General features: G+C 36.9%; 1 protein-coding gene across 2 annotated transcripts in view; it reads left to right on the top strand.

Moving 5' to 3' along the window:
• SMEK1 (SMEK homolog 1, suppressor of mek1 (Dictyostelium)) overlaps positions 1-26,245 on the top strand; it is a 47,807-nt gene that overhangs the window by 4,957 nt on the left and 16,605 nt on the right. For both annotated transcript variants that reach the window (XM_009319447.1, XM_009319446.1), the window contains exons 2-4: positions 3,888-3,943; positions 13,871-13,969; positions 17,022-17,639. In XM_009319447.1, the coding sequence (XP_009317722.1) occupies positions 3,888-3,943; positions 13,871-13,969; positions 17,022-17,639 (773 nt within the window). The remainder of the gene's footprint in view (positions 1-3,887; positions 3,944-13,870; positions 13,970-17,021; positions 17,640-26,245) is intronic.

Below are 26,245 nucleotides of genomic sequence, written 5' to 3'. Positions count from 1 at the left end.
TGATGTTGTAACAAAAAACCCCAGCTGTGCTATATTGCATTACAGTGGCAAATAACAGAATTCTGCAAATGAATGTTTTCTTCTTTATAGGTGGTTTCAGATGCTACTTTCTGGCACCAATGTTTTGCAGTTACCTTTACAAATTCATTCAAGGCTATAATTCAGAAAATAACTAGATCTGCATAATTTTGGGGGGTTTATTAAAACCATAGTTTGTATTCAGGTCTTACCTAACTTTGAATAGAGTCTTTGGGTCAATGAAGATGAAATTTTGTTGGTGTATTTTTATGAAGTAGACTGGATAGTCTTAACATATTCTAGGATAGTGCCAAGAGAAAAATACCTACAGTACCACAGTGTATTGGATTCATCAGTAAAGCTCATCTTAGATGTTTTCTTTCTCTGTCCTGCTCTATAGTATGTGATTTTTACTTTTTTCTTTAAAGAAAAAAGTAAAAATCATAACTGAAGAAAAAAGTAAAAATCATAACTAGTTTATGGCAAATGCAAGAGTAAGCATCTTGAACTGTATTTAGGAATCAATACTGATACTGACTTTGAATGGAGAACAACATTATTTGCTGTATGTTAAATTTCTGTAACCTTTTTCTAGATAATATATTTCTGTTACAGACATCTGTTAGTGTTGCCTGGTTCCCAGAAGCAAGTAACAGAGACCTAAGACTGCCTCATACCAGGAAGGGGCCTGTTCCCGTAAAACTTACTGTATGAAAATAAACTCACTGAACTAACTAGTAGAACAGTCACTGATTTTTGAGTCGTTGAACCCCTTTTGGAGAACAAATTGCACAAATGGAGCATCAGATTTTCCAGGAGGATGGATTTGGGGCAGTTATAGGTTATAGAGCACAGTTTACACTTTGGTATGTTTCTATCTTCATATTTTTCTAGTTATTGTCTGGAACGGTGAGGAATACGTTGAATCACGTGGTAATGAGAAGCAAGTCAAGCCTTTTAAGGCTTGATTTGTCTTGCCTGCAAGTGTCAGGTTTAGTAGAGAAGAAGAAATGCTCTTTTGTGGTAAGTCTAGTAAAGAGGTCATTCTCTAGTGTCTGCTTCTAGCCTGGAAGATGAAATGTCTGCATTCAATTGTCTTCAAGATTTTTTTTGATAGTATTTTGTCAAACATGGTGTTCAAGTTATATATGATATTCTGCTAATTTCAGGATTTCCAGGTCTGTAGATCTGTGTTCAGCAGTTAAAATATAATGTTGAAATTATCAATTGCTTTTAATTCTTACAAGATTCTAATTCATATTTGCTGCTATTAAATATTTCTAGACAGTAAAGGCTTTCTAGAAGGTAGTCAACCAAGTCAATAGCACAAAATAATATTCTAAAACTTCATGTAGTTGAAGCCGGGGCTTTGAAACTGAAAGTAAGATTGAAGTGAAATACTGCCTATAACTGATGATCGTAATAGAAAAGGGAATGCCGTTTTTAGATGTTCACTAGGCAAACCCAAAATTCAAAGCTTGAGACTATGGCCTAAGTACCACAGTGTATTGGATTCATCAGTAAAGCTCATCTTAGATGTTTTCTTTCTCTGTCCTGCTCTATAGTACGTGATTTTTACTTTTTTCTTTAGTTATGCTGTCACACTTAAGCAGATAACCTGCTTTGTTAACAGAGCTGATGTGGGTTAGAAAACTGGAAAAACTCTTTAAAAAGAAAAAAAAAAGGGTAGTTAGTATATGTGGTTTTGGGGGGAGATTGCTTTTTTTTGTGTCTTGTTTTCCCTTGAGGGCTGAGTTTTGTTGTTGGATTGTACCTTAGTTTGTAAACAGCTCTTACTGCAAGAGCAGTTGAGACAGGGTGATAGCTTCTCAAGCCAACTTCATTAGTGAAGGCTGCTTCTTTTAGAACAACAGACTTACAAATTAGGAAGAAGCAGCCATCACAAGTAAGTTACTTTGTTAATTACAATTCTTTTTTTTTTTAATCTGATTATCACATATATAGTAAGCTAGTGAATATAAAAATCCTTGGTAAAGCTTAAATTCATGAAGTAATAACCTTTCTTACCCCACCTGAAGTACTGTGTCCAGCTCTGGAGTCCTCAGTACAGTAAAGACATGGACCTGTTGGAGCAGGTCCAAAGGAGGGCCACAAAAATGAACACCTCTCCTATGAAGAAAGGCTGAGAGAGGTGGGGTTCTTCAGCCTAGAGAAGAGAAGGCTTTGGGGAGACCCTCTTGCAGCCTATCAGTACTTAAAGGGGGCTTATTAAAAAGATGGGGACAGACTTTTTAGCAGGGCCTGTTGCGACAGGACAAGGGGGAATGGCTTTAAACTAAAGGGGGGTAGATTTAGACTAGATATAAGGAAGAAATTTTTGACGTTGAGGGTGGTGAAGCACTGGAAGAGGTTGCCCAGAGAGGTGGTGGATGCCCCATCCCTGGAAACATTCGAGGTCAGGTTGGACGGGGCTCTGAGCAACCTGATCTAGTTGAAGCTGTCCCTGCCCACTGCAGGGGGATTAAACTAGATGACCTTTAGAGGTCCCTTCCAACCCAAACTTTTCTATGATTCTGTAATCTTCTATTAGTCAGTAGCAATTCTTCAGGAAAGCAGTGTGGATTTTTTTGTAAATGTAACCTGTAAGATTGAGGATGGTGATACTTAGTAAACAACCATTGGTTTGGGATGTTTTTTGCTGTGGATTTTATAATTGGTGTACTCTTCAGATAGTGAAAACCAGCTAGTTGTTGTTGATTCTGCTGTGAGATTTGGAAGTACAATTTTCAGTTCCAAGTATGTTTTTCGAATCCAAGTGATTTGTTTCCTTGTCCTGTCTTCAGGTTCTCTAGCTTCCATATTTAAGGTGGTTGAAGCATTTCAGTTTTTCTGTAGTGTAGATTTTGTGAAGATATTCGGCAAATATTCCAGTAATATAAATATAAGACTGCCTTAGAACTGCCTGTGAAACTGAGAGGTTGATACTTTTCTTAAAGAAAGTTTGGACACAAGAATAAATTAAGCAGGTAAATGAATGGAGAAGTGCCTCTATAAAGCGGTGATTGCAGCCTTATGTTTTAATTACAAGACTGACTATGAAAGTTAATTTATCAGTACTTCATGTACGTTGAGTGAAGCTCTGCAGATACGTAAGTTGAAGTCATGGCTGTAAAGAGTCCCTCATGCTCTGGCATTGGTGCAGCTGAACAGCAAGGTGGATGAGGGAAGTGATTGGACCAAAAATAAAAGCAGTTTTAAGGGTTGTTTTCACCTAGATCAACACTCTGAACCATTTAAATGTGACAAGTATTAACACTAACGCTTATGCAAAAGGAAGGGCAAGAAAACAGACATGAGAATGGAACTGCTGTTCTGTATCTTAAATCAGTATAAGCTGCTGTGAAACCATTGTTCCTAAGCGTATCACATCTGAAGTTTTTTGGTATTGGCAGTCACAATGATTGCCACTCTAAGCATTGGTTTCTAGATATGCTTTCCAGCAAACTAATAGTATTTTAGCTAAACTTTAAGAACAAATACCACATGATTAGCAAATTTCGTACAAAACAACTGTAGGTGATCTACGGAATGCAGCTGTGATGCTTCTTGTGTGCTGATTTTTTTGCAGACTTTATCATATCTAAAAAATTTTCTGTGGAAAAGTCATTACTCTAGAATAAGAAAGAGGTTAAAAATCCAGTCCTTAAAATACTCTTGAATGTTCTGTACTATGTGAACGATGTCTTTGAGGGAAAAATGAAATATAAAGCTGTAGAGTATGGGTTTAACAGGCTTATTGTTGGGAGGAAAGGTGTTAATACCTACTTGAGGAACAAGTGATCAGAAAATTCATGTTGAGATTGAAATTTTAGTACCCTCAGAAATAAGTGGAACTTTTTTTTTCCTAGGCTCTCTTCTTTTGGAGTCCAAAATTAACCCGAACACTGCGTACCAGAAGCAACAGGTAAACATACTTTTTTTTCCCTCACGTTTAAAGACAAGTTCTTTAACTTCAGCAATACAGTCCTTTTTTTGCCTCTATTGCAAATTATTTTGTATGTTCTTGTACCAAAAATAGGAGGCAAAGTAGTTCTCAACATTTTTGTGCATTTCATGATACGTGTGTTATTTCTCTGCATTTTTTGTGAAGTTATCTGTGTAACTTGCACTCTGTTTTACACCAAAAAATGCTTTGGGAGAGACGGGCAAAGTATAGTTGTGAAAATAGCAAAGTAGCTGAGGTTCCTGAGGGTTATGGTATCTGAAACTTAATATCATCTGCCTTTTTTCTTTATATTTCAGATACTACAACTTTCAGTGTATTTTATTTAAGAGAAGACTAGAAGGCTTTAAAGCTATTTGCATGTTTACCTTTGTTTGGCTTTTACTTGGAAGATAGATACGGGTTACTACTGCTTCAAAGCATTCTGTATACATAAAAGCAGCTTCTCACCTCTAGTTTGCACCTTGCTTCAATTATTTAAGCCATACGTTGTGAGCCCCTAAAGAATGCTACTGAGATGGATGAGAAGTGAACTGTAGGTCTTGCACTTTGTTTGTTGTTCTTATGTCATGGATGATGAGAATTACCCTTAGAGGTTTAGAAATACTGAACCAGATTGTATTTAGTTGCCAGTCTGGTCAGCTCAGACTTGCTAAAATCCCATCAGGTACAGTTAATGTATTAAAACACGCTTCAGTCTTCAGCTTTAATAGTTTATTGTAAGCATAGACATACTGTAGTTTTGCTTACAGGCAGTCCCAGTGGTTGTGCGGCTGCAGCTGTTTGTAGGATTGTATGTTGAACTGAATGGGGAGAACCAGTTTGGGTTTAAAATATCCTTCCTTGGAAAATTTAACCTGTATCTGCCCCTTGATATAATTCATTATGCACTATATAAACAGTCTGTACTGAACTACTGGTAAGGCCAATGTGGGGTGCAGAATCAATTGCAGGGAGTAAGAAAGGACAAGACCAGCAAAAATGCTAAGCAAGCTAAGTCTTAGTTGTAATCCTGACTAGCTTGAGGTCATGGTTCTATGATACAGTAACTTGAGCTTTAGGACTCCTAAAATGACATTGAGTATTTCACAGCTCTATGGCATAAAGTGCTGATCTAGCGTTAACTTGCTTTGCTGGTTCAAATCTGTTCAAAGAGCATTGAGGGGCAAGCTTTATATCAGTAGGCTTTATGCCAGATCAAACATGAAGCCTACTTAAAGTAGGCATAAAATTGTAAGATCAGTGGCAAACTAGCACACATGCCTGTCAGTGCAACAGCATTTCATATCTGTGCTCATTGCTGCGTTGGGTCAGACATGTATTGTAATCTAGCACTGCACAAATCAATACTGGTGATTGTGAAAACATGGTTAGAAAAATAAAAAAAATAAACATGAATCTATCCTGTTAGAACAGCACTGTATGTTTTCTGTGCTGGAGAAGGAAAAGTGCTGTTCTTAAAGCTTTCAAATGCTGCACAGACAGAAATTTATATTTGCAGATGGATTGTTCATATTATTTAAGCAAAGCAGTATCTAATACAGATTGAATGTAAGGCTCCTCTCTGAGTCTTGGAAATACCAAATCTTTCTTGGTGTGTGTATTAATCCTACTTTGTAGCACAGTCTTTCAGGTGAGGCCTACTTATCCTTTCCCTTAGTAAAAGGCAAGTTCAGAGTTTAAACCTGATTCCATATGAGCTAAGCTTGGAGCTTAGCAGCTGAAAGGAAGAGTTGCTTATTTCCAGCTCTGCTCATAGAACTCTGAACTGCCTAAACTCGCTAAACCACAAGAAAATCAACTTGGTACTCCAAATCCCTCTTCAAAAACTGGTAACTCTCTATGTCAGCAGAAGTTTCAAGCCACCTCACACAAGATCCATTTGTGGAACTGTGCGATGGAAGAGCGAGCAAGATCTTTCCTTTTTGGCTGCAGAATGCCACTTAGGTCATCTCAGTTACTAGTGAAATTGCAGCCTGAGATAGAAGACTTACTTTTGAGTTTGCCTGCAGTTGTCAGTTGCACTCATAAAATTTCAAGAAAAATCTCCTAGAAATGTAAGACTTAAAACTTCAAAGTAACTTTCCAGTGTTACAGTTTTACCAGCCTTTTATCTCAAAATTTTGTTGTGAGGGTGAATGTCCATTCCCTTTTAAAGGGGTACATAGCAGTACATCAGAGCTGTTTTTACTGTGACATACTTAGCGTGTGGCTTGTGGGCACTTCAGATATCTAATGGAGTAAGTGGATGAGTTCTGACTTTTGTCTAGGCTAACATGAGGCTTGTAAGAAGAAACAATCTTTCATTGGACCAACTACCATAATTTGTGGTTGGAAGGAAGGAGAGATGTGTGTTAGTTAAACTCTTGGGGAAACTTGCTGTGCCAGTTGCTTTGGGTTCTTCAACAAGCCTATAGATACCTTTGTGATAAACAATGAAGTTCTTCCATTGGTGAAAGAACCTTCTACCTATGCTGCACTATTGGTGCCAGTGTGAAATGGATTGTCTCAGTAATTGTTGATATCACAAATTATGCAATCTCAGCATACACATATGTATATTTTAATGATAACTGTCACATTAGATCATTATTTGTCAAAATAGTAGTGTAAAGACCTCAGTACAAGTTTGCCTTGCTGCCTCTGTTCTGTTGGTGTGTAAAATATCCATGGAAACCACAAAACCAAAACAAACCAAAAAACAACAAAACCAAAGCCATACCCTGTGAACCTGACCTTCAAGTAAAATTTTGACAAACTGTCTGCTTTAGATTTCTTAGGGTTTAGGATTGAAAGCAATGACTGCCTTTTATTATGGATTAGTCAGGTCTCTGTGTGCACATAAATGTTGATCTAATTGGTGGTAGATAACAACTGTCTGCTTTTCCTTTTGGAGAGGAAGAATACTTGGCAGATCTTGAGACCTGCTTGGGGACTCATTTTTCATACATCAACACGGTCCCGAGATACTTCAGTTTGCACAATCTAGTCCCTGGTCTTCCCAGACTTACCTGACATCTAGAAGTTTGAAATAATTCCTTAAAGCATGAAACACATAGGCAGTCTTTTAACTACCTTTTCACTAGTCAGATAAATTAGATTAGTCTTTCTGTCACAATGAAGAGTCATTTTCTGCTGTGCGTTGAAAAAGAAAGATATGTCTACATATCTGATTCTGTAACTATATAGGGTTGCTACCAGTGGAAGTTTTTGCATGCTCTGAACCGTGTACTTCCTGGCAAACTCATCATTACTTACACTAGAACTAGAAGAAAGGAATCTGTATGAGGAAAACAAGCTAGAAAGAAAACAACTTGAGAAACTAATGTCCTGTGGCTCAGAAAAAGGACTAATATTTCTTATGTTAAGGTATGATTTGTAGGCAGAAGATTTCTTGGCCTCCTGACTTGTGTTCTTGTTTAGGGCTATGTGTTAAGTTTTATTGGTATTCTTACTTTAAAATGTTACAATAATGATCCTATAACTGGTATGGAATATACTGGATTTAATTATGGGTAAGTAGCACACAGCTTAAAAGCAAATATTGTTTAGTAAGTGGAATTTAATTATACTGTGGGTTGCTGGACCACACATAGAATACTTAGTTTTCCTCTTCTGTTGTTGGTTGTTTTCTTAATATACTAGTAAAGGTAGAAGATATTTTAATTGTAATGTCCTGGTGAAGTCAGTTTACACACTTCAATCCATGCTCTGTTTTTACAGTTTGTTTTAAAGGCATTAAAATGACACAATTCCAGAATGGTAGTGACAGAGGTGCTGTTCTTAAACAAGTGATCCTTATTCAGAAAATGAATAATTGCACTGGTATTTTAGGACAACATACCTCTTCCTATGCAACCTTAAAGGAGGAATAAACTGTATACTAGCATTTATCTAGGGAGAAAGCTGATATGGGTGTGGACTGGGGTATATACTTTTCAATATACTTTCAATATGCTTTGGCAATTGTTTAGCAATAGAACAGTAAAGACTTATATCCTCAACTTTATTTTAGATAGATCCATGTACATCCTGTAACCCAGTGATGAAGAATGTATTGCATCCCTTTTTGTGCCTGAAACAAGGAAGACTTGAGTTGCTTACAGCTTACAGCTACAAAGTCTTGCCTCTGCACTAGAAACTTCAGTGTCTTGTGTCCTCTGCTTTTGCAGTCCCTTTTTCAGTTCCTCACAAGAATACAAAGCTTAAATTCATCCAGAATACCATCTACTAGCTGTGTAGCTTGAAGGTGGCTATCCTTGAATGACGGAGAGCAGATTTACTACAAAGCTAAATTTTGAAAAGATCCAAAAAGGCACTGTCAGAATGCCCAGAGAAGATGAACTTCCTACCCTTGCTGTCAGAACAAGCGAGCCAACAGTGAAACTATTTCAATAAAACTTGTTCCTATTGTAGCTAAGATAGTAAGGACAAGTGTTTGGTTTTGTGGGGTGAGGGGAGAAACAAGGGGAGTGACTGCTCCTGGTTTTGGGATGTGTTGGTTCATCCATTTTAAATGAACACATGTTCCTTTATCTTCATAATTTTCCTGTGAAATCTAATTCTTCTGCTGTTTCTGGGTGTGGTCACTAGGCCAGTGGGTTGAAGTTCTGTTATAGAACTAATAAACTGATTTTATTCTATGTGGTTTCATGGGAATGCAGCTATGCAGTCGCTAACTGAAAAATCATGTATGATTGTTGAGCTTTCATAGAAGCTAATAGAATACATTCTGCCAAAAGACCGAGTGTGCTTTTGATATGTTACTCCAGTTTTGGGGATAACTTGTTAGCATGTCCAGATATCCAGGTACTAGGTGAACAAATGCACAAAACCAAATGCAGAATTGAAACTTTATATTACATTACTGGGGTGAGTTTTTTTTAGCCTGAAGATTCTGCTGCAGCCTACCACGATAACTATATATATTTTTTTTTAACTTAAACCTGAGTAGTGCCAGTAGTTTATTTCAGAAGCAGAAAGCTGCTTATGAAACTGTACTTTTGACTGTAAATAATTAGCTAGCAAGATGCTGAAAGGTGGCATGTCCAGGGAAGTGTCTGTGACTATAAACAATGTAAGGGCATAGATAAGGAAGACTAGTAATCAGGCAGTCCAAGACGGGGAGGAACAGCCTTCCTCTGTTGAACTTCCAGTGGGGGCCAGGAAAGTGTCATAGGCCTAAATCATTTGAGGGCTAGTAGGAAGAGATTAATTTGCTTTTTAAGACAGAAGGCAAGAATTTATGAAAAGCCTATCTAATTTGGGGGATGGCTACTTCTTGAGAGTAGCCTAAATCTCATAGGGATGCCAAGAGAATATTTTGGAGCTGCAGAGAAGACTTGTATTCTCCCTGGACATGAACACCAGTGAGAGGGCATTGTCAAACAATAACAGTTTTCTTAATTTTATCACATTAGGAAAGAAATCTTAAATCAATTATACAGCAGAATCAAATCCTGAGTACTAGTTGCTCTGAAATGCTTCATTATGAAATCCCAGGGCTTGCTTTGGGGATTGTATGAATGCTGTACAACACACCTGCTAATCAGCTTCCTAATAGTTAAATAAAACTAATTTAATATCTAATAAAAGCGTGATTTCTGGTGAGTGTTAACGGCGAGAACTTGAGACTGATACTGTGTATTCAACAACCTGTCTATTAAGGAAAGTAAGCCTTTTGGAAATCACTGCAAAAAGTGAGGAGAAATCATGTCGTAGATACTAGGCCCTGTCCATCTAAGTACAATTGCCACTGCTTGCTGGCTTGAACTATTGCAGTAGTATTTTTGAAGGTTAGCTTCTTAGGAATGACGTCTCAAATAAAGCTGTAGCACACAGTAGTGCTTCCTTGAAAACGTCTAACTAACCAGAACTTGCTCCGTGTGGGCTTTATGCAGCCAACAATGAGACAAGCAGCAGAGAAATGCCCCATTGTATTCTGAAGAAGTTTTGCCTCAGGCTGTATCTTTATAAGGATAAGGGTGCAAAAAGTTAACTTCCATTGGTAGAAATGATAAATACCTCTTTATGGGAATGTTAAATACACAGGTCTTCTAAAAAGAGGCCATGCTCAGAATTTTTGCTTAAAATTAAGAATTCCTGATTATATCTGCACAGTCATAATGAACAGTAATATGAAAGAAGACAAATTTATATAAATGGTCTTAGGGAGACAGCAAATTTTGTATGGGCTAAGGTAGTGATGCCACATCCAACTGGCACTGTTGTCAAAATATTTTTTTGCGAAGCAGCAAATGACTTTTCAAACTTGAAATAAGATTGTGAACTCTACATAAGTAGTTTCCTGATTATCATCCTACTTAAAGAAGATCTTGCCAAGAACTCTTAATGCATCTTGAAAAATGTGAGGAGCTAGAATGCTAGCATTCTTGCAGAGCACTCAGTATAAAAGCCTTCAATAATAAAACATTTGTCCGTGTTTATGACTCAGTTCACACAATCTAGCTATGATTTAATACAGCAGTTTCACATTTTAATTGTGTATAACTACAAGCTAGATAAGAACAAATTTTAGATATTTGTTTTAGTCATCCCATCCAGTTCCTTGTCTAGAGGCTAACATTTTGTATGTAATGCAAAAAAAGGATATGTTTTTGATCAAACAGAGCCAGAACTGCTTTTATGAATCATAAAAGATTAAAGATTTTATGCTCATAGAGTGGTAATGTGCAAGAGTCATCTCCTTACCTTTCTAACCAATAGCTACTATTACTAGGTATATTTATCCACACTCCTGTTTCCTCTTGGAATGGAGGAGGCAGTCTTAAGAAATTTCATTTGCTTTTTGGAGTTGCAAGAAGTAATATTTGGCATTTGGAAGCAACAGATAGTCCTATTCCATAGCTGAGAGATCCAGAGTAGTTAGTGGATTCAGATTACACTGAGGAGATTTCAGATTAAACACATAGAAAGATTCCTTTAAATAAAACAAGCAGAAACTAGACTTATATTCATGTTTTTTTATCTTTAACTACATCTAGAATTTCCTTCAGTCACTTCTTCCTACATGTGTAAGTCTTGTACTGCTCTTCTTTTTGATGATTATAAGCTTTGTAGGATTAAGATAATGGAATTACATTACTAACTGTCTGTGTTTAACAGTGAATTTAAACTTTGACTGAACTGTGTATTATGCAACAGAGTGAAGTGCTTTTCTCACTTTGTTTCATGTTTGCTTTTTAAAAGCCCTCTGAGGCAAGAAAGGATGTACAAGCAAATACTCTCTTACTAAAGATCCGGAGAATAGCAATTGATAGATTTCTGTTAAGATGCTGATACTAATCTATAATATGAAATCCGTGTGTGATAAGGCAACAGATAACTAACCGTTTGAAATTGTTAATATTGGCAATTGGAAAATACTTTTCTAATATTAATAAACCAAACTTGTTTCTGCTGCTCAAATAATTTCTTTCAGCAGTTTTTAGTTTTGCTTTCCAAAGAAGAAACAATAAAAAAAAAATCAGAATGTGTAGAGGTGAAAAATACTGTCTGAACTTCCATGTATGATAGCAGATGATCTTGTTTAACAAGAACGATTGCTATACTATGGCCAAATACACTTCTGTACATCTGTGACTATAGTTTTCAAAAGCAGCTTTACCTTTGTGTCTTCCCTTTCGTTTTTCCTGTGCCTGCTTTCTTCCTGCCATCCCTCCTCTCCCCAGAGGAAAAAGACAGACGACCTGTCTTGGACCAGTGCTGGGTTTTATTCAGAGATTTAGAGCTTTTGTTTATTCAACTTACCTCAGTTACTGTAAATAACACTGTCCTTATTTGTGTTCTTTTAGTCATTTCCCTATTTGTTAGTCATGTTATTTATAGAGAAGAAAATACGTTTTGATCTTCTTTTGGAAATGGCTTGCTTAGAAATCTAACCGCTTTCACTTAAATGGAAATGTAATTAGATAGGAATGTTGCAAGTTCTGCTAGGGTCTACTTAAGATTTAGTGTTAGGGATTTTTTTGTTTTTTTTAAATTAAACAAGCGCTATTCAGTGGGATGCTGATGAGAGTGGCCTTGAAAGTTACTGCAGTATAAATACTAATTGCAGTGATTAATGTATTAGATTTTGAACCTGATATATACAATAAATGCTGCAGTAAGGTACCTACTGTTTTTAAAAGATGGTTAAAAAAAAAAAATCTTTTTTTTCCTTCTGGACCTTCCCTTTCTAAATTTTTGAGAACTGCTATTTTTCTTACTCTATAGGAGTCAGCGGTACTAGGTGCTGTCAATCTGTTATTACCAGAGTATTTGCACCATGACCTGTCTTGTAGAGAATAAACTATTAATTGTGACTTTCTTCTTCCTTTTGTATTTTGGAGGTGGTCTTCCTAAAACCCTTTCTTCTGTGTACCACCTCTTCCTCAACCCTTTGGAAAAGGAAAAGGTAAACTATTTGCCATTTGCAAGGTAAAGCCATTAGTACCTCTGAAGCAGTATAGCTGCTCTGGTAATGGCAAATTGATTATATTGTGTTGCTTGACTGAATCCTAACAGAGCTAGCTGATCGTGCTATTTAGATGATAGTTTAGTTTAAGGAGTTTAGTAAGTGCATATTGAAATCTAAATGCAAGATTTCTCTTTATCTTCAGTGTTCATTTTAATATTTGAAATAAATTAAGCCTAATTAATAAACTGTCTTAAACTTTATAAATGTCTGGCAACTTACAGTGCTTTTACAAATATTTAAAATTAATTCCTTTAGGAACAATCACTATAAGCAAAATCTATACTTAATGAAGCAAAAATAATCTCTTTTATGGTTCTCATTGAAATATAAGTAGAAAAATTCTCATGTCTGTTGTCCTAGTGAGTAAATGCATGTTTTAGCACTTAACTGAAATAATGCAGTTTCATGGGGCTGTATATATTTAATGTGGCTATATTTCAGCTAGCTGTTATAGCAAGACAAAAGACTTTCAAAAAATTTGATTCAATATGTAAATAATGCAGGTTATATTTTTTTCTTTGGGGTTTTTTTTTATTCTAACAGTTATTTAGCAGACTGTCTATGAACTACTGCATCAAATATCTTATCAGTGTGCGATATTGGTGTTTGCAGCATCAGCTTCCACTTCCATATATTGTTTTTGCATGCAATATGAGGGCTCTGATAAACTCTTGAACTGTTCTAGTAAGTAGATGAGAGCTAAAGTGTCTGGGTAGTAAACATAGCTAAGCACTGTTTCAACTAACTTCTAGAAATCTAGGGCAAAACATCCTTTCAGAATTGTAGTTTGGAATGAGTAAAAGTGATGTGCGTGGTTCAGTGTAATAGGTATGCATACTCTTAGGCAGTTAACTGTGTGCATATTCAAGTTTCTGTTCTTGTTTAAAGTTTGTAGGTATCTTGGGGCTGCTTTTTAAGTAGCTCTTCTGTGCATTAGCACAGTGTCTTCTGGGACCTATAAAAATGAGAAAAATGATTGTAACTTTGATCCTACAAAAGTTGTGCAGTTTTATTTGGTCCAGTTGAAACAGATTTAAAAAAAAAAACAAAACCAAACCTGTTGCTTTTGTTACCATATTTTATCAGAGGATGCATTGAGGTAGAATTACATATTCTAGATCAACCTTTTTGAGACTTACAATATTATGGTCACGTGAATTAAGAACTAAAACTTTCAGTATCTTTCTGGAACTTCCTTATTCTGATTTATGCAAAAATGTTTTTAAACCTAAGAATCTGAGGACATATAAAAAACCTAAAAAGTATGATGATTACATTTGTATTGTAATACTGTCCTGTCATAATTTGGTATCAAGCTGTTTTTATTTTAAAATGTTACTCTTTAAACACTATTCAGGTTTGTAAACTCTGAAATACATTGCCTGAAAATACTCTTCCTCTCTTTAAAGGATACCTTGATTGTGTGGTCTGAAGCTGAAAATTATGATTTGGCACTTAGCTTTCAAGAAAAAGCAGGATGTGATGAAATATGGGAAAAAATATGTCAGGTAAGTTTGATATAAGTTTGATAAATGTAAGATTGAGACAACCTAAATCGTTAATGTTTGTGTTCAGAATTTTTGGACAGTTCTAAGAGGTGAATCTGAACACAGTAGATAGAAAGTAAAAACTATTGTCTTAGCCACCTCCCCCAAATTTTGCATTTTTTAGTTTGAAAACTTTCTCCTTCCTCCAGAAATTTGATATGAACTTAAACTATGTGTGGAGGGGTTTTTGTTAGAGCATTTTCAGGTCTTTTTACTTAACGTAACTGTATTATCACCCAAGGAAGTTTAGCTCAAAATGAGTGCTTAAAAAGTTTCATAACAATTAATTTCATCATTAACTTTTTCCAGGTTAGCCAGAAGGGAAAAGGTTACCTGTCCAAAGTTTTATTGTAGAGAGAAGAATGTATGTGAGCTCTTAGTGAATTTTATAATGTTGTTGTGGTTTAACCCCAGCCAGCAACTAAGCACCACACAGCCGCTCGCTCACTCCCCCCCCTTGGTGGGATGAGGGAGAGAATTGGAAGAGTAAAAGTGAGAAAACTCATGCATTGAGGTAAAGACAGTTTAATAGGTAAAGCAAAAGCCGCGTGTGCAAGCAAAGCAAAACAAGGAATTAGTTCACCATGTCCCATCGGCAGGCAGGGGTTCAGCCATCTCCAGGAAAGGGGCTCCCTCCCTCAGCTTTTTATTGCTGAGCATGACATCATATGGTATGGAATATCCCTTTGGTCAGTTGGGGTCAGCTGTCCCGACTGTGTCCCCTCCCAACTTCTTGTGCACCCGCAGACTACTCGCTGGTGGGGTGGTGTGAGAAGCAGAAAAGGCCTTGACTCTGTGTAAGCACTGCTCAGCAGTAACGAAAACATCCTTGTGTTATCAATATTAGTCTTCATCCTAAATCCAAACCACAGCACTATACCAGCTACTAGGAAGAAAATTAACTCTATCCCAGCCGAAACAAGGACAAATGTATTTCTCACTGATTTAACCGTATCTTATTCATATTTATCTTTCTGCATTTCTCATTATTCTTTCTCGTATCTCATTCTTCTGTTTCAGGTGAGGGGAATAGTAGTTTCTCAACAGAACTTTTTTCCATGTAAATGTGACAATATGCTTCTGTTGACTGTCAGGGTATGAAAGGTTGATCTGATAGTTGAAGTAGGAGATAGCTCTGTCCCTGTATTGTCATCTCACAGGTATAACTCTTACAGTTTAAAGAAACCAAACAATTTATATGTAGCATGTATGTATTTTAATATGTGCTAATTAACTCATCATGTTTTACCACTATGACCAGATGACTGTATAGTTACTGAGTCAGTATTGTTTCTGGATAACATTTGGTCAGGTATTAACTATTGACCAATTCCCAAAAGAGTTCAGTCAATATATTAACTGATGTTAGTTCAATTTGTCGGTTCCTGTTTGGGTTTTTTCTTCCATTCGAAGCATTACACCTTTTTTTAATTTTTGTGCTACGTTAGGTGGGATTTCTCTAAATTTGTCTAATTCTCTATGTGCTCTCTCTTTCTGTTCTTAACAGACGACTGGCTCTCTCCATTCTGTCTTTTGAAGTTTGTTCTCACTGATTTCAGAAATAAAGCAAAAGAAATCTGGTTTCATAATTGCATGTGTATAGATCATTCCTTTTTTTAGAAATGAGTCTTTTCAGCAGTTTACCACTTACGTAAATAAGTACAGAAACTTATGTAAATAAGTACAGAAACATTTCCAGGAACCATAGCAGTCAACGGACCAAAAGTTGGGGACAGAAACAAAATGGGGGAAAGGGGAAATTGTGTTCTTGGGAAACACCCAGATAAGAAGCCCAGCTTCCTCAGCCTCATGTAAAGATCTAATATTTGTAAGAAACCAGTGTCTTTACATCCTGTTTTGAGGCCATGCTATTGTATTTGTGCCTGGTGTACTTTAAAGATCTTAAGCTTCCTCAGTCATTAAAGCTTCTTCCAAAAGGAAAACTTTGATACCACTTATACTGGAAGTGGTTGCTGATGTATAAACAGAACAGTATGTGGGTTTTAACAGCATTCTGGATTTTAGTCTAAGTAGAGGCTTGCTGTTATCCATGAAGAATTATTTCTCCCAGATTTTTCTTGCTGATTTTCAAGATTAAAAAGAACAGTACCTTCTACCGTTCTATACAGCAGTGCTTTTCTGGATTTGATGCATCAGACTCCAAGCAGATACTACAATTAAGATGCCATTAAAGCTGAAACGCTCTGGTGCCCAAGCATCTGCCTCTTTTTTTTTTTTTTTTTTTTCCCACTAAGTCGTACTTTCTGCAGTTTCCTCGTTGTATCTCTAGAGACATCTCTGCAGATCCTGTGCCTTGTTTTTCTGACAGCTCCAGATTTCCACAACTGTTTTGTTAATGTTGGTTTGGGGTTTTCTGTTCTTAAGAGGGGATTCCGTGCTTCTGTTGAGTATTTAGAAAGTGCACGGTAACAGATTTTGACTTGCAGCTCTCCAGGACTGAAAACAACAATTAAATCAACAAGACTGGCCCCTCTCCTCTGTTTGAGGTAGCAGAAGCTTTGAAAAGCATCAAGAGCAGTTAAATAGCCTATAGATAAATGTTTAAAGCTATCACTGCAATATTACAATACTGGTTTGCATTTGAAAATCTGTCTGCAGAGAATAAAGACTGGAAACAAATAGCTTAGTTCAGTAGTCTATTAAAAAGTTGTTGTCCATATTAGTAATTATGAATTTCCTTTTTTATTTGAAGTACTCAGAAAATGTAGCTTTTTTCTTTATTCTTCCTCCTTTTTATAAAAAATAAATAGAATTAAATAGAATTAAATAACTAATGTAGAAATAATTTTGTAACGCCTTCTGTTTGAAGAAATCGTTTCATTATCTCTTATTTTCCAAACCAGCTGTACTCAATGTCAAACTTCCATTTGCACTTCTGTTTTGGCCATACAAAGAAAAAGTGTGTGTGACATTTGAAATGGTATTTTTAAAACAGCGTTCAAGTAGCATTAAACATTAAACTCCACTTTTCTGAACACATCTTATTTTGTAGGTTCAAGGCAAAGACCCTTCTGTCGATATTACTCAGGACCTTGTCGATGAATCTGAGGAAGAACGTTTTGATGATATGTCATCACCAGGTCTAGAATTGCCATCTTGTGAATTAAGTCGGCTAGAAGAAATTGCAGAACTTGTGGCATCTTCACTGCCTTCACCATTACGTCGTGAAAAACTCGCGCTAGCACTGGAAAATGAGGGCTATATTAAGAAGCTCTTAGAAATTTTTCATGTGTGCGAAGACTTGGAGAACATTGAAGGACTACACCACTTATATGAAATTATCAAGGGAATTTTCCTTTTGAACAGAACTGCACTTTTTGAAGTCATGTTTTCTGAGGAATGTATAATGGATGTAATTGGATGCCTAGAATATGATCCATCTTTATCACAGTCACGGAAACACAGGGAATTTCTGACTAAAACGGCAAAATTTAAAGAGGTGATTCCTATATCTGATCCAGAGCTGAAGCAAAAAATACATCAGACATACAGAGTACAGTATATTCAAGATATGGTCCTACCCACTCCCTCAGTTTTTGAGGAAAACATGCTATCAACACTTCATTCTTTCATCTTTTTTAATAAAGTGGAAATAGTTGGTATGTTACAGGTAAGTTTAAGAATTTCACAGTCTCTTTATTTGCACTTGAGCAGAGAAAGTTGGATAATTTTTCATGGAAAAATTGAGGTGCTTCGGTGGAACTTTCACTTCTGTGATTCTGAAAGTCATTTTGAAGTATGACATATAAAAGGCATGGATTTGAGTACTGAGCTGTTAAATATATGTTCTAAAATTTCAGATTTTGGACTGGATTTTCTGTAACTGATTTAAATGGAGCAAACATATGTAGAATCCTGAATGAGGTTGTTAGGAATGAATAGTACTGTTTGCGTTTTGAAGGGTTGATTTTTGTTAGGGTGGTTTTTTTCTGTATTTTGGGACTTTTTAGGCACTACAATTAAGGATAATTTTTGTCATGTTACCATGACAAAAAAAAAAATTACTTCACCTAAATTTCACAAATACAATCTCATACCAGGATATAACTGTTTCTAATTTTGAAGTAAATTAAATTAGTTGTTTGGAAAGTACAGGTTCAGAACATAACATTGCCTTAAGTGCTTGAATGTTTTCTTAGTTTGTCTTAAAAGTCCCTAAATAATACTGCTTGGAATTACCAGTTTTTCATGACATATGTATTACTGCAAATGTAAAGAGATTATATGATGCTTTAGATATCTTACGTACGTGTGTCTTAAGTATTCTGCAACAACCCATGAACTTCCTGAACTGTGTAGAAATAGGTGGCACATCTCTGTAATGGGAGCTTCCTAAAGCTTTCAACTATCTCAGCAAAGTGTTACAGCACATGTATTTTGGTTTGTAGAAGTTAATTATCATTATCTTAATGCTCCTAACGTTTAATAAATGAATAGCCACTGTCTTTGTAGGGGCTGGCTGATCTGGAGGAATGGACAAAGTGCTAGATGCTACTGATTAACTTAATCACATTTATCTTCAGTTGAATCTCAGAATGCACCCTGTTTAATTTAATGGAAAATGGAGCAAAGAAGAGTGAAAATTCCTTTTGCAAGCTTATATGGCAAATCATTGTCAAAACTAGGCCTCCTGACTTTTCATCCACCACACTCAGTTGATCAGAATACTGATATTATTTAATCCACTCTCTCAAAGCTTTAGTCTGTCATGTCTACACATGGAGTATTTGATAAGCAGCCAGATGTGCAAGACGTCACCCAGGTCTGGCAGCTGAGTCATGTGCCTCACTTATTGGAGACAGACCATCACTTACTGGAGCAGTCACTGTAGGCCTGGTGGAACACCTGGGGCACCTTCAGTAGTACTAGACCCCAGCTTATGCCCAACTGAACCAAACTCTTCATGTCTGTATGTGTGTCCTTGATAAACAAAGTCACAAATGTGTATCTGAAAGAGTCAAAAGGCCTTAATCATTTCGGAGTGGCCAGTTTGAGAAAGCTTACAAGCCTGACTTTGAGAGAGTGCTGAAAAAGATTCAGTTAAGGGGTCTCAACTTGAGTATCCGGTATGACTAGTGTCTCAAATATCTTGACCTCTTTGCAAGGGTTGCTAAAAGTGAGCCTGAGGATGATGCATTTTGCGTGGAGGAGGAGGAAGGGAAGAATTATTCAGGAGTCTTGGTGTCAGTGGCTGACTCCGAGAGGGATCTTGAACTTTGAAAAGGAAACTGGGCAAGGAGAAAGGGGACCAGATCCTGCAAAATCATTAAGGGCATGTTTCCCAGAAATCCCGAGGTAACTTGATTGAGGACTAGTGGCTGTCTCTTACAACCTGTGCTAGGTTAATAGATGTAGGGTAAGCTTGGGGTAGAATATCAAGGTTTAGTGTGGTTGCAAAACTTGTTAGTTGCAGTTTACGGTTGAAATAGAGGCTCAGATCTCATTTTGATTTGTTGTGTGACTGCAGGTTTCTGAACCTTATCTTCACTTCTGTTGCTGTTGTCTATGGTTGAGAATAAAGTATGCTCCCTGTGCAGTGGAGCCAGAAGAATTAGGATTGCATAACTTTCAAAGTTCAATAAATATTTCAAATTGTTCAAGTGCTTTCTACAGCTTTGAGGAGCCAAGAGTGGTAGCACACAAGGATGAAAATATATCCTGTGCTATGTTGCATTTCCTAGTCCTTTCACGGTACAGCTCTATAGCATCGAGGGGGAGCTCCCTGAGTTTATAAATAAGATGTTGGGAATTATTTTACATTGATAATCAATTCTTGATTTTGAGGGAATTAAAAGAGGCTATCACAAATTATATGCCCATTGCATTTCAAAGAGATTAAAAGACTTGCTTGCTTGATTGATTGATTTTTCAAGTTCTCGCAGTGTAGCTCTAAGCCAAGGTTTAAACCTACTTACCTGGCATTAATTTATTCATTTATTTATAGAGCAATATGTCAGGTTGCACTTTTCTGTAATCTCTGCCCCCTAGCATTTCATTCTCCCCTTTCATTTCTCCACTGTGCCCATTCTCACAGTCCATGTATAAAATGTGTGATACTGTTCCTTCTCATTTCTTTAAGCAGAATAAATAATGTTCTGAGAACAAAATTAAAGATAGCTTTTGTTGATTTCACTTCTATAACTAATTCTTAAGGTCTTTCTTCCATTAGTGTATGGTTTAACATGCATTTCTGTAGCTGGTTGTATCGCAGTCCTTTGGTGGGGGTGTGTGTGTTATTTAATGAAAGATTTGAAGTTTTCTGTAATTGGAGTTCCTGGCATTCATTATTTCAGATCTTTAGAGATCCTGGTGCTTGCTAACCTTACGTGTGTACTTAAGAAGCTGTTTCTTCTATAAGTCATTATTAATTGAAGAGTTTCTGGGATGCTTCGTGGTAGTTTATTGGGAGCCACAGATGAGTCTCAAGTTCTTAGTTGATGCGTAATACAGGTTGTTACGCTTCTGCTGTTGATTTTAGGTTGTCTCTCCTGAAGCATTGAGGGTGTGACGAAAGAGCTATCTTTTTAGGAAACTTCTCAGATTAAAAGTGAACTCCCTGAGCAGCTGGTATCCTGTGACATACTGCAACTATTGCGTGTACAACTGAGTTGTTTTATATTCTGTCCTTTTCTCTCACTGGCTGTGAAGGACAGGAGAAGGAAAACTGTTACCTCCACCATGGAAAAAAGATGGGCTCTAAAGAGCCCTTTTCATGTCAGGCGGTGTATTAACTAAAGTGGCACTTTGCAATACCCTCATCTCAAATTAACTCAGCCATACCTTAGTTACAGAAAAGTGACTAGAAACTTGTACAAGACTCTGCAGATTGTACCTTATGCTTTTTGACAGGCCAGGTGACTTTACTCAAAATTACCACCGTGTCTTATTTAAGGTATTTCGTGTCAAGGTAGGACATTTAAGGTGATTAAAGGTCACTGAGATTTAAGGTCAGTTTTTCAATTATAACTAGTGAATTCTGTAAATAAGAATATGCTGATTCTTAAGAATTCTCACTTTATTAGGAGAGATTTTGGACATCTTTTTAAAAAAAAAAGGAAAAAAATATATAAATTCTGTAGTCATGGAAGATACCTGCTTCCATGATTTTGCTTTCTTTGATAGGTAAATAAATTTTGCCCATTCTGTGGTAAAACCAAAAAGAGAGAATGGGTCACATCTGTCACTTAGGGTTATGAACTGTATTACTCCCTCCATCTTCATTAAGGTTAGCTTTCCCATAATCTTTATAAAAATGCTTACACTGATGGGCTTTTCTGAGAAATGGAGTTTATTTGTGATTTAATTGTCTAAGATCTGTCATTTTAAGTAACTACGTCAAGATCTCACTAAACTAGATACTGTTGATCATGATGGATAGTAAATCCATGATACCAGTATTTCCAGTCTACAGAATTAACTGCTGTGGAAACCTACTCAGTTATAGATTTTATGATTCGCTGTGCGTTAGATACGAAAGAGGTATATAACTTTTTTTTCCAATTTCAGCCCCTCCTAATATGCTCTTACTGCTTGGGCTCCAGCCTGTTCTAGTCTTGAGATGTCATAGCCACCAAGAAACCTTGCTGAAACATGGAGTTCGCCAAGTTTTGAGAGTGGGGGTGGGACAGGTAAGTGGTGTTTCTTACTTTATATGACGCTCTTTTGCAATTTTAAAAATCTATACTAATGTTCACACTGGAGGCCACCAGTTCTTTCCCTTTGTATTATTAACCAGTTCTTAAAAACCAAAAACTTGCAAAACTGCGCCATAGAGTGAGCAAACACTGTTTCCTCCCGTTCTCTCCCCCCTTTCTCATTGGCGTGTTCTTTTTGCCAGCAAGATCCTGTGGTGTTTTTATCTTCCAGAATACAGAATATTGTTAGGGTTACTTTCAAGTATGTGTATTTAGCCTTCAGAGTCTTTTAGTTTCAGGAAAGTGGAGAGGGGAAGGGGAAAATTGGATATATGTTAAAATAATTTATGTGCCTAGTAGAGCAGTGATCACATGGCATTAATGTTCTGGTAAATCAGCTTTTTTAAATACAGAAATCATATTACTCATAGTCCCTATCCCCCTTTTCAATAACTAAAAAATTGTAGGCATTTAGGTACATCTGTATATCTTACTGGATTTATATATAACAATAGGCTGGTTTTAATTTTGAAAGTGGTTTTACAGATAGTTACTTATTCTAAACAGAACTCCGTGGATGTAAATGTGATTATCTGTAGTTGTTTTAGAGGAACAATTGTGTCAGTGCATGTTGGTAGTTTTGCCCAAACGTATTAGGATTGGAACGTCTCCTGTGGTCTGCTGTTTTGCAGTAGCTGGCTCAGGAATAACTCTGGAGTTTTGCTTTCAGCAGAATTTACCTTGCAATAAAGTGTAAAAGGATGCCATTTTCTGGGGGCAATGACTTAGTGAAAGAAGTTTACAAGTGGTGCATGCTAATGATTTCTGAGATTAACTTTTTCATTGTAGAAAATGATTTTCGATGTGTACAGCAACTCCAAATGTGATCAGGTGGATCCCGCTGCTGTTTCAGTGTGTTGTCTCCAGTGGAAGTAGTTTATTGGTAGCAAATGAAGGCATGTGTGGGAAGGCAGTCTGAGATAAAGGAGATTGAAACATTTTTAAACTATGAAGTCTTCTGGTGTGGTAGCAGGAAGGAATGTATGTTTGAAGCTGTAATTCTCTGTTTGTTGGTAACATTTTATGAAACTTTCACTTTCTGGGCTGAAATATTATTTCTGCCTAAAATGAACATGGAGGTGGAAAATAGGATGGAAAGTATACTCTTTTTCCAGCTCAGGTGTCATTGAGTTTCTTGGAATTTTTTTTTGAGAAAGGGATGTTTTTCGTCATTTATCTGTAATCACAGACATGAAGTATCTGATAACGGAAAGTTAATTATATTTGAGAGGCCTGCTTTTGAAGAATGCTTTTTTTTTTTTGAAGTGCCTTTTGGGAGGAGGAGGGCTGCTTTGCAAGTTGAATCACAAATGTAAATAGTGTCTTTTTTTGTGATCCTACTTTGTCTGTGGGTTTTCTTGTTTTTAAAGTCATAAATGATTGAGTGAGTAGATGGCCTGGCTTAATTTTAACTTCATGAACTTTGAACAGTATTAAATCCTAGGAGCATCTACTTAGATCTTGCAAAAGCATAAATGAATATACTTAGTGTTTGGTATATGCATAGTTACGTATTGCACATTTAATAATTTCTGTGCATGGAGAAAATAGCTAGATTCTACAATTGGCCCATAAACTATCATTTGCAGTTTTGTTTTCCTGGAAAACAGTTGTGACCTTCACAGCTTCTAAGGTACGTCCAAATGAGTTTTGATACTTGTCTGCGTGAAGAGGTGAGATACTGTAAAGAATTACACATTTGCACTGTGTTCACTTCACAGACATATTTTGGGGGACTTTTGCAAGTTGGAAAAAGGAAACATTTAAGCTGTGTAATTCTACATTTGGTGTTGGTGCTTTGTGACTTCTAAGATACGTGAACTCTGCTCTGACTGTGCATTTCCATAGATACTGGTAGTGTTGTTCAGGAATGTATCTTTAGATATGCTGCCCTTGTCAGTAATTTTACAGCTTGAGAGAGGGAATCTCTTATTTAGAATGTTCACTGCAATCCAAATTTTTCTATAAATGTGAGAGGGTTGGGTTTTTTCCCATCAGTAACAACCTGTCTACCTTTCATTAAGTCTCTGGAATGAGACAGCGCCTAAATGCATTTCAGGGCTAAGACATAACTGCGAAGTTAGTAATAAGTTGTTTTTATTTTCTTGTAATAACTGCCACTTACTGCGTATTATCCGTGTAAGTGTGGGATGTTTCAAATCACTCAGATCCATCTTAATTAGTCTGATTTTAAATAGATCACAGTTGTTCTGAGGTCCAGAGGTTTCAGATAATCCTATTAATTTAAAAATACAATGTATTTAATGGAGTTTGGGAGAGGAGATGGTGTGGGAAATGCTTCAATATTATATTTAATACAGAATTGTAAAATACTGTATTATAGTATATATGTGGAGGGTTGAAAAATGGTTACATACCGAACTTCTGCAAATTCTTCCTGAAACATTAAGTGTAAGCACTGAAGTCTTCATTGCTTCCCAATGTTAGGAAGTCCCCTCTACAAGCCCCAAATGTTTGCAAGCCCAGTAACAGGGTGAGTGGGTTGGCCTCCGCTGCGAATGGCCACATCTTGAACGGGGCAGGGGTGTGGCGGGATCTGATCAGAGAGCTGAGCTGGGGTCCTGCCCAGCAAGGCCCTGCCTGCCGAGCTCTGCCATGTAGTGCTGGAAGTGCAGCTTCCCCAGCCACCTCTATCTCTGGGGCTCTGCAGTGGGTCATAAACGAGACCCACGTATCACCAGCAGTGCAAGGTCTGCTCCTCTCCTTCCACATTTTCACTTAGAAAAATAATTTCATACTTCGGGTAATATTGTGTACCTTTTTTATGCAGAAGCACACTAATCATGGCTCTGACATATCTAAATGCTGAAATTTCCATTACTTTTTCCCAGTGATCGTTCTGAGATATTTCTGTGGTATTGACTTGCACTTATTGTCTGGTATTATGAAAGGAGGTGCAAAGTTCATTTCACAGTAAGAATGGAAATAGGGGATATAGTTTCCAGTTGGGGATAAGCATGCATCTTCTCAAAAGTTTTGATAGATGAGATTAGTTTTACATCTTGATCAAAATAGCAAGAAAATAAATGAAAGCAAACTACTTAGCCTTTTCTTAAATGCGCTGCTAATCATGGAGGATAACTTGCATGTTCTTCAAAAGAACTGCATTTTTGTTCTTGGTTTTTTTCTTTTTATTTCAGTAAACAAGTATGTCAGTATCTCCACTGTGGGTTAGTTATGTTACCTGTAATGTCTAATGAGTTAAATATTAGAATAGAAAACTTATCAAGCCATGTAACAGCTGGATAGCAGGTAGACAAACATCCTTGTATTCTTTCATCACAGATTAAGTTATGTTTCTTGAAATCAAAGACCTTAATAGTTGTTTTGAACATGTTTGACTGTTGAAATCTGAAAGTCAAACTTTACATATCCAGTGCTTGATCCTCCACAGTGAATTTCAGTAAACTTCAAATGAGGTCTCTCCTATCTCTTTTTGTTTTGATTTTGAAGCAGTCACAGAAATAGCACCTGAAATTGTGTCCAGAAATCATTCTTTGTTCATTATCACTAGACTGTTGGGTCAGGTTAGAAGCACAGCACAGCATCAAACAAGAGGAAAGGTGTGGCATATCCTAAATACAGGGTTTACCTTGTAGCGTGGTGAAATGCCTTGTAGGGTAGTAGCTCATGCCAGCCTATTTGGATTTATCTATGTTGTGCAGCGCCACGTAGAGATCCTGGATTGGGTTGTGACAGCTTTATAGCTGCATTAGCATGGTATGCTATCGGAACTGAGGTACTCATTTTCTCGGCAAGGCTGCAAGGTGAGCCTGGATGAGGTACCTAGATAATTTGCAATATAAGAAAGTTTATGTGGATGTATCTGAAGTGGTTCTGCTTTATGCTGTGTAAACATAAGCAAGGCAACCTGGGTTTCGAGCACTGTGGTTTTGGGATGGAGGGGTATTGCCCATGGTGTTACTGACTTCACAAGAAACAACACTGGCAGCTTTTTGAAGAAATCTATTCGTATCTGATGTACAGGTATCTTTTTCAAGCAAGTGCTGTCTTATTACTGTATAATATTGGGGGAAGGTTTATTTCTGTTTTAATAATCATCTGGTTGTTAGGACTGTAAAGGTTATGGGCAGCTAAGTATTGCTGCTTCTTTCAGTCTAAATACACATTTGTAATGTGTTGGCTGCTGTTTGTAGTTTTGCTAAGGTACAGCAGCATGAAAAATAATGGGTTTTGGTTGCTGCCAGCCAGAATGCCCAATAAATGCTGTACATAATAGGAACAGTTCTTTTCATAGAATCATAGAATCATTAAGGTTGGAAGAGACCTCCAAGATCATCGAGTCCAACCGTCAACCCAACAACACCATGCCCACTAAACCATGTCCCTAAGCGCCTCATCTACCTGTCTTTTAAATACGTCCAGGGATGGGGACTCAACCACTTTCCTGGGCAGCCTGTTCCAATGTTTAACTACTCTTTCAGTAAAGACATTTTTCCTTACATCCAATCTAAACCTCCCCTGGCGCAACTTGAGGCCA

This window comes from Pygoscelis adeliae, unplaced genomic scaffold (genome assembly GCF_000699105.1).
Source record: "Pygoscelis adeliae isolate BGI_AS28 unplaced genomic scaffold, ASM69910v1 Scaffold71, whole genome shotgun sequence".
Classification (NCBI taxonomy): Eukaryota; Metazoa; Chordata; class Aves; order Sphenisciformes; family Spheniscidae; genus Pygoscelis; species Pygoscelis adeliae.
The sequence above is the reverse complement of the archived record's forward strand: the minus strand, read 5'-3'. Positions and strand labels throughout refer to the sequence as shown.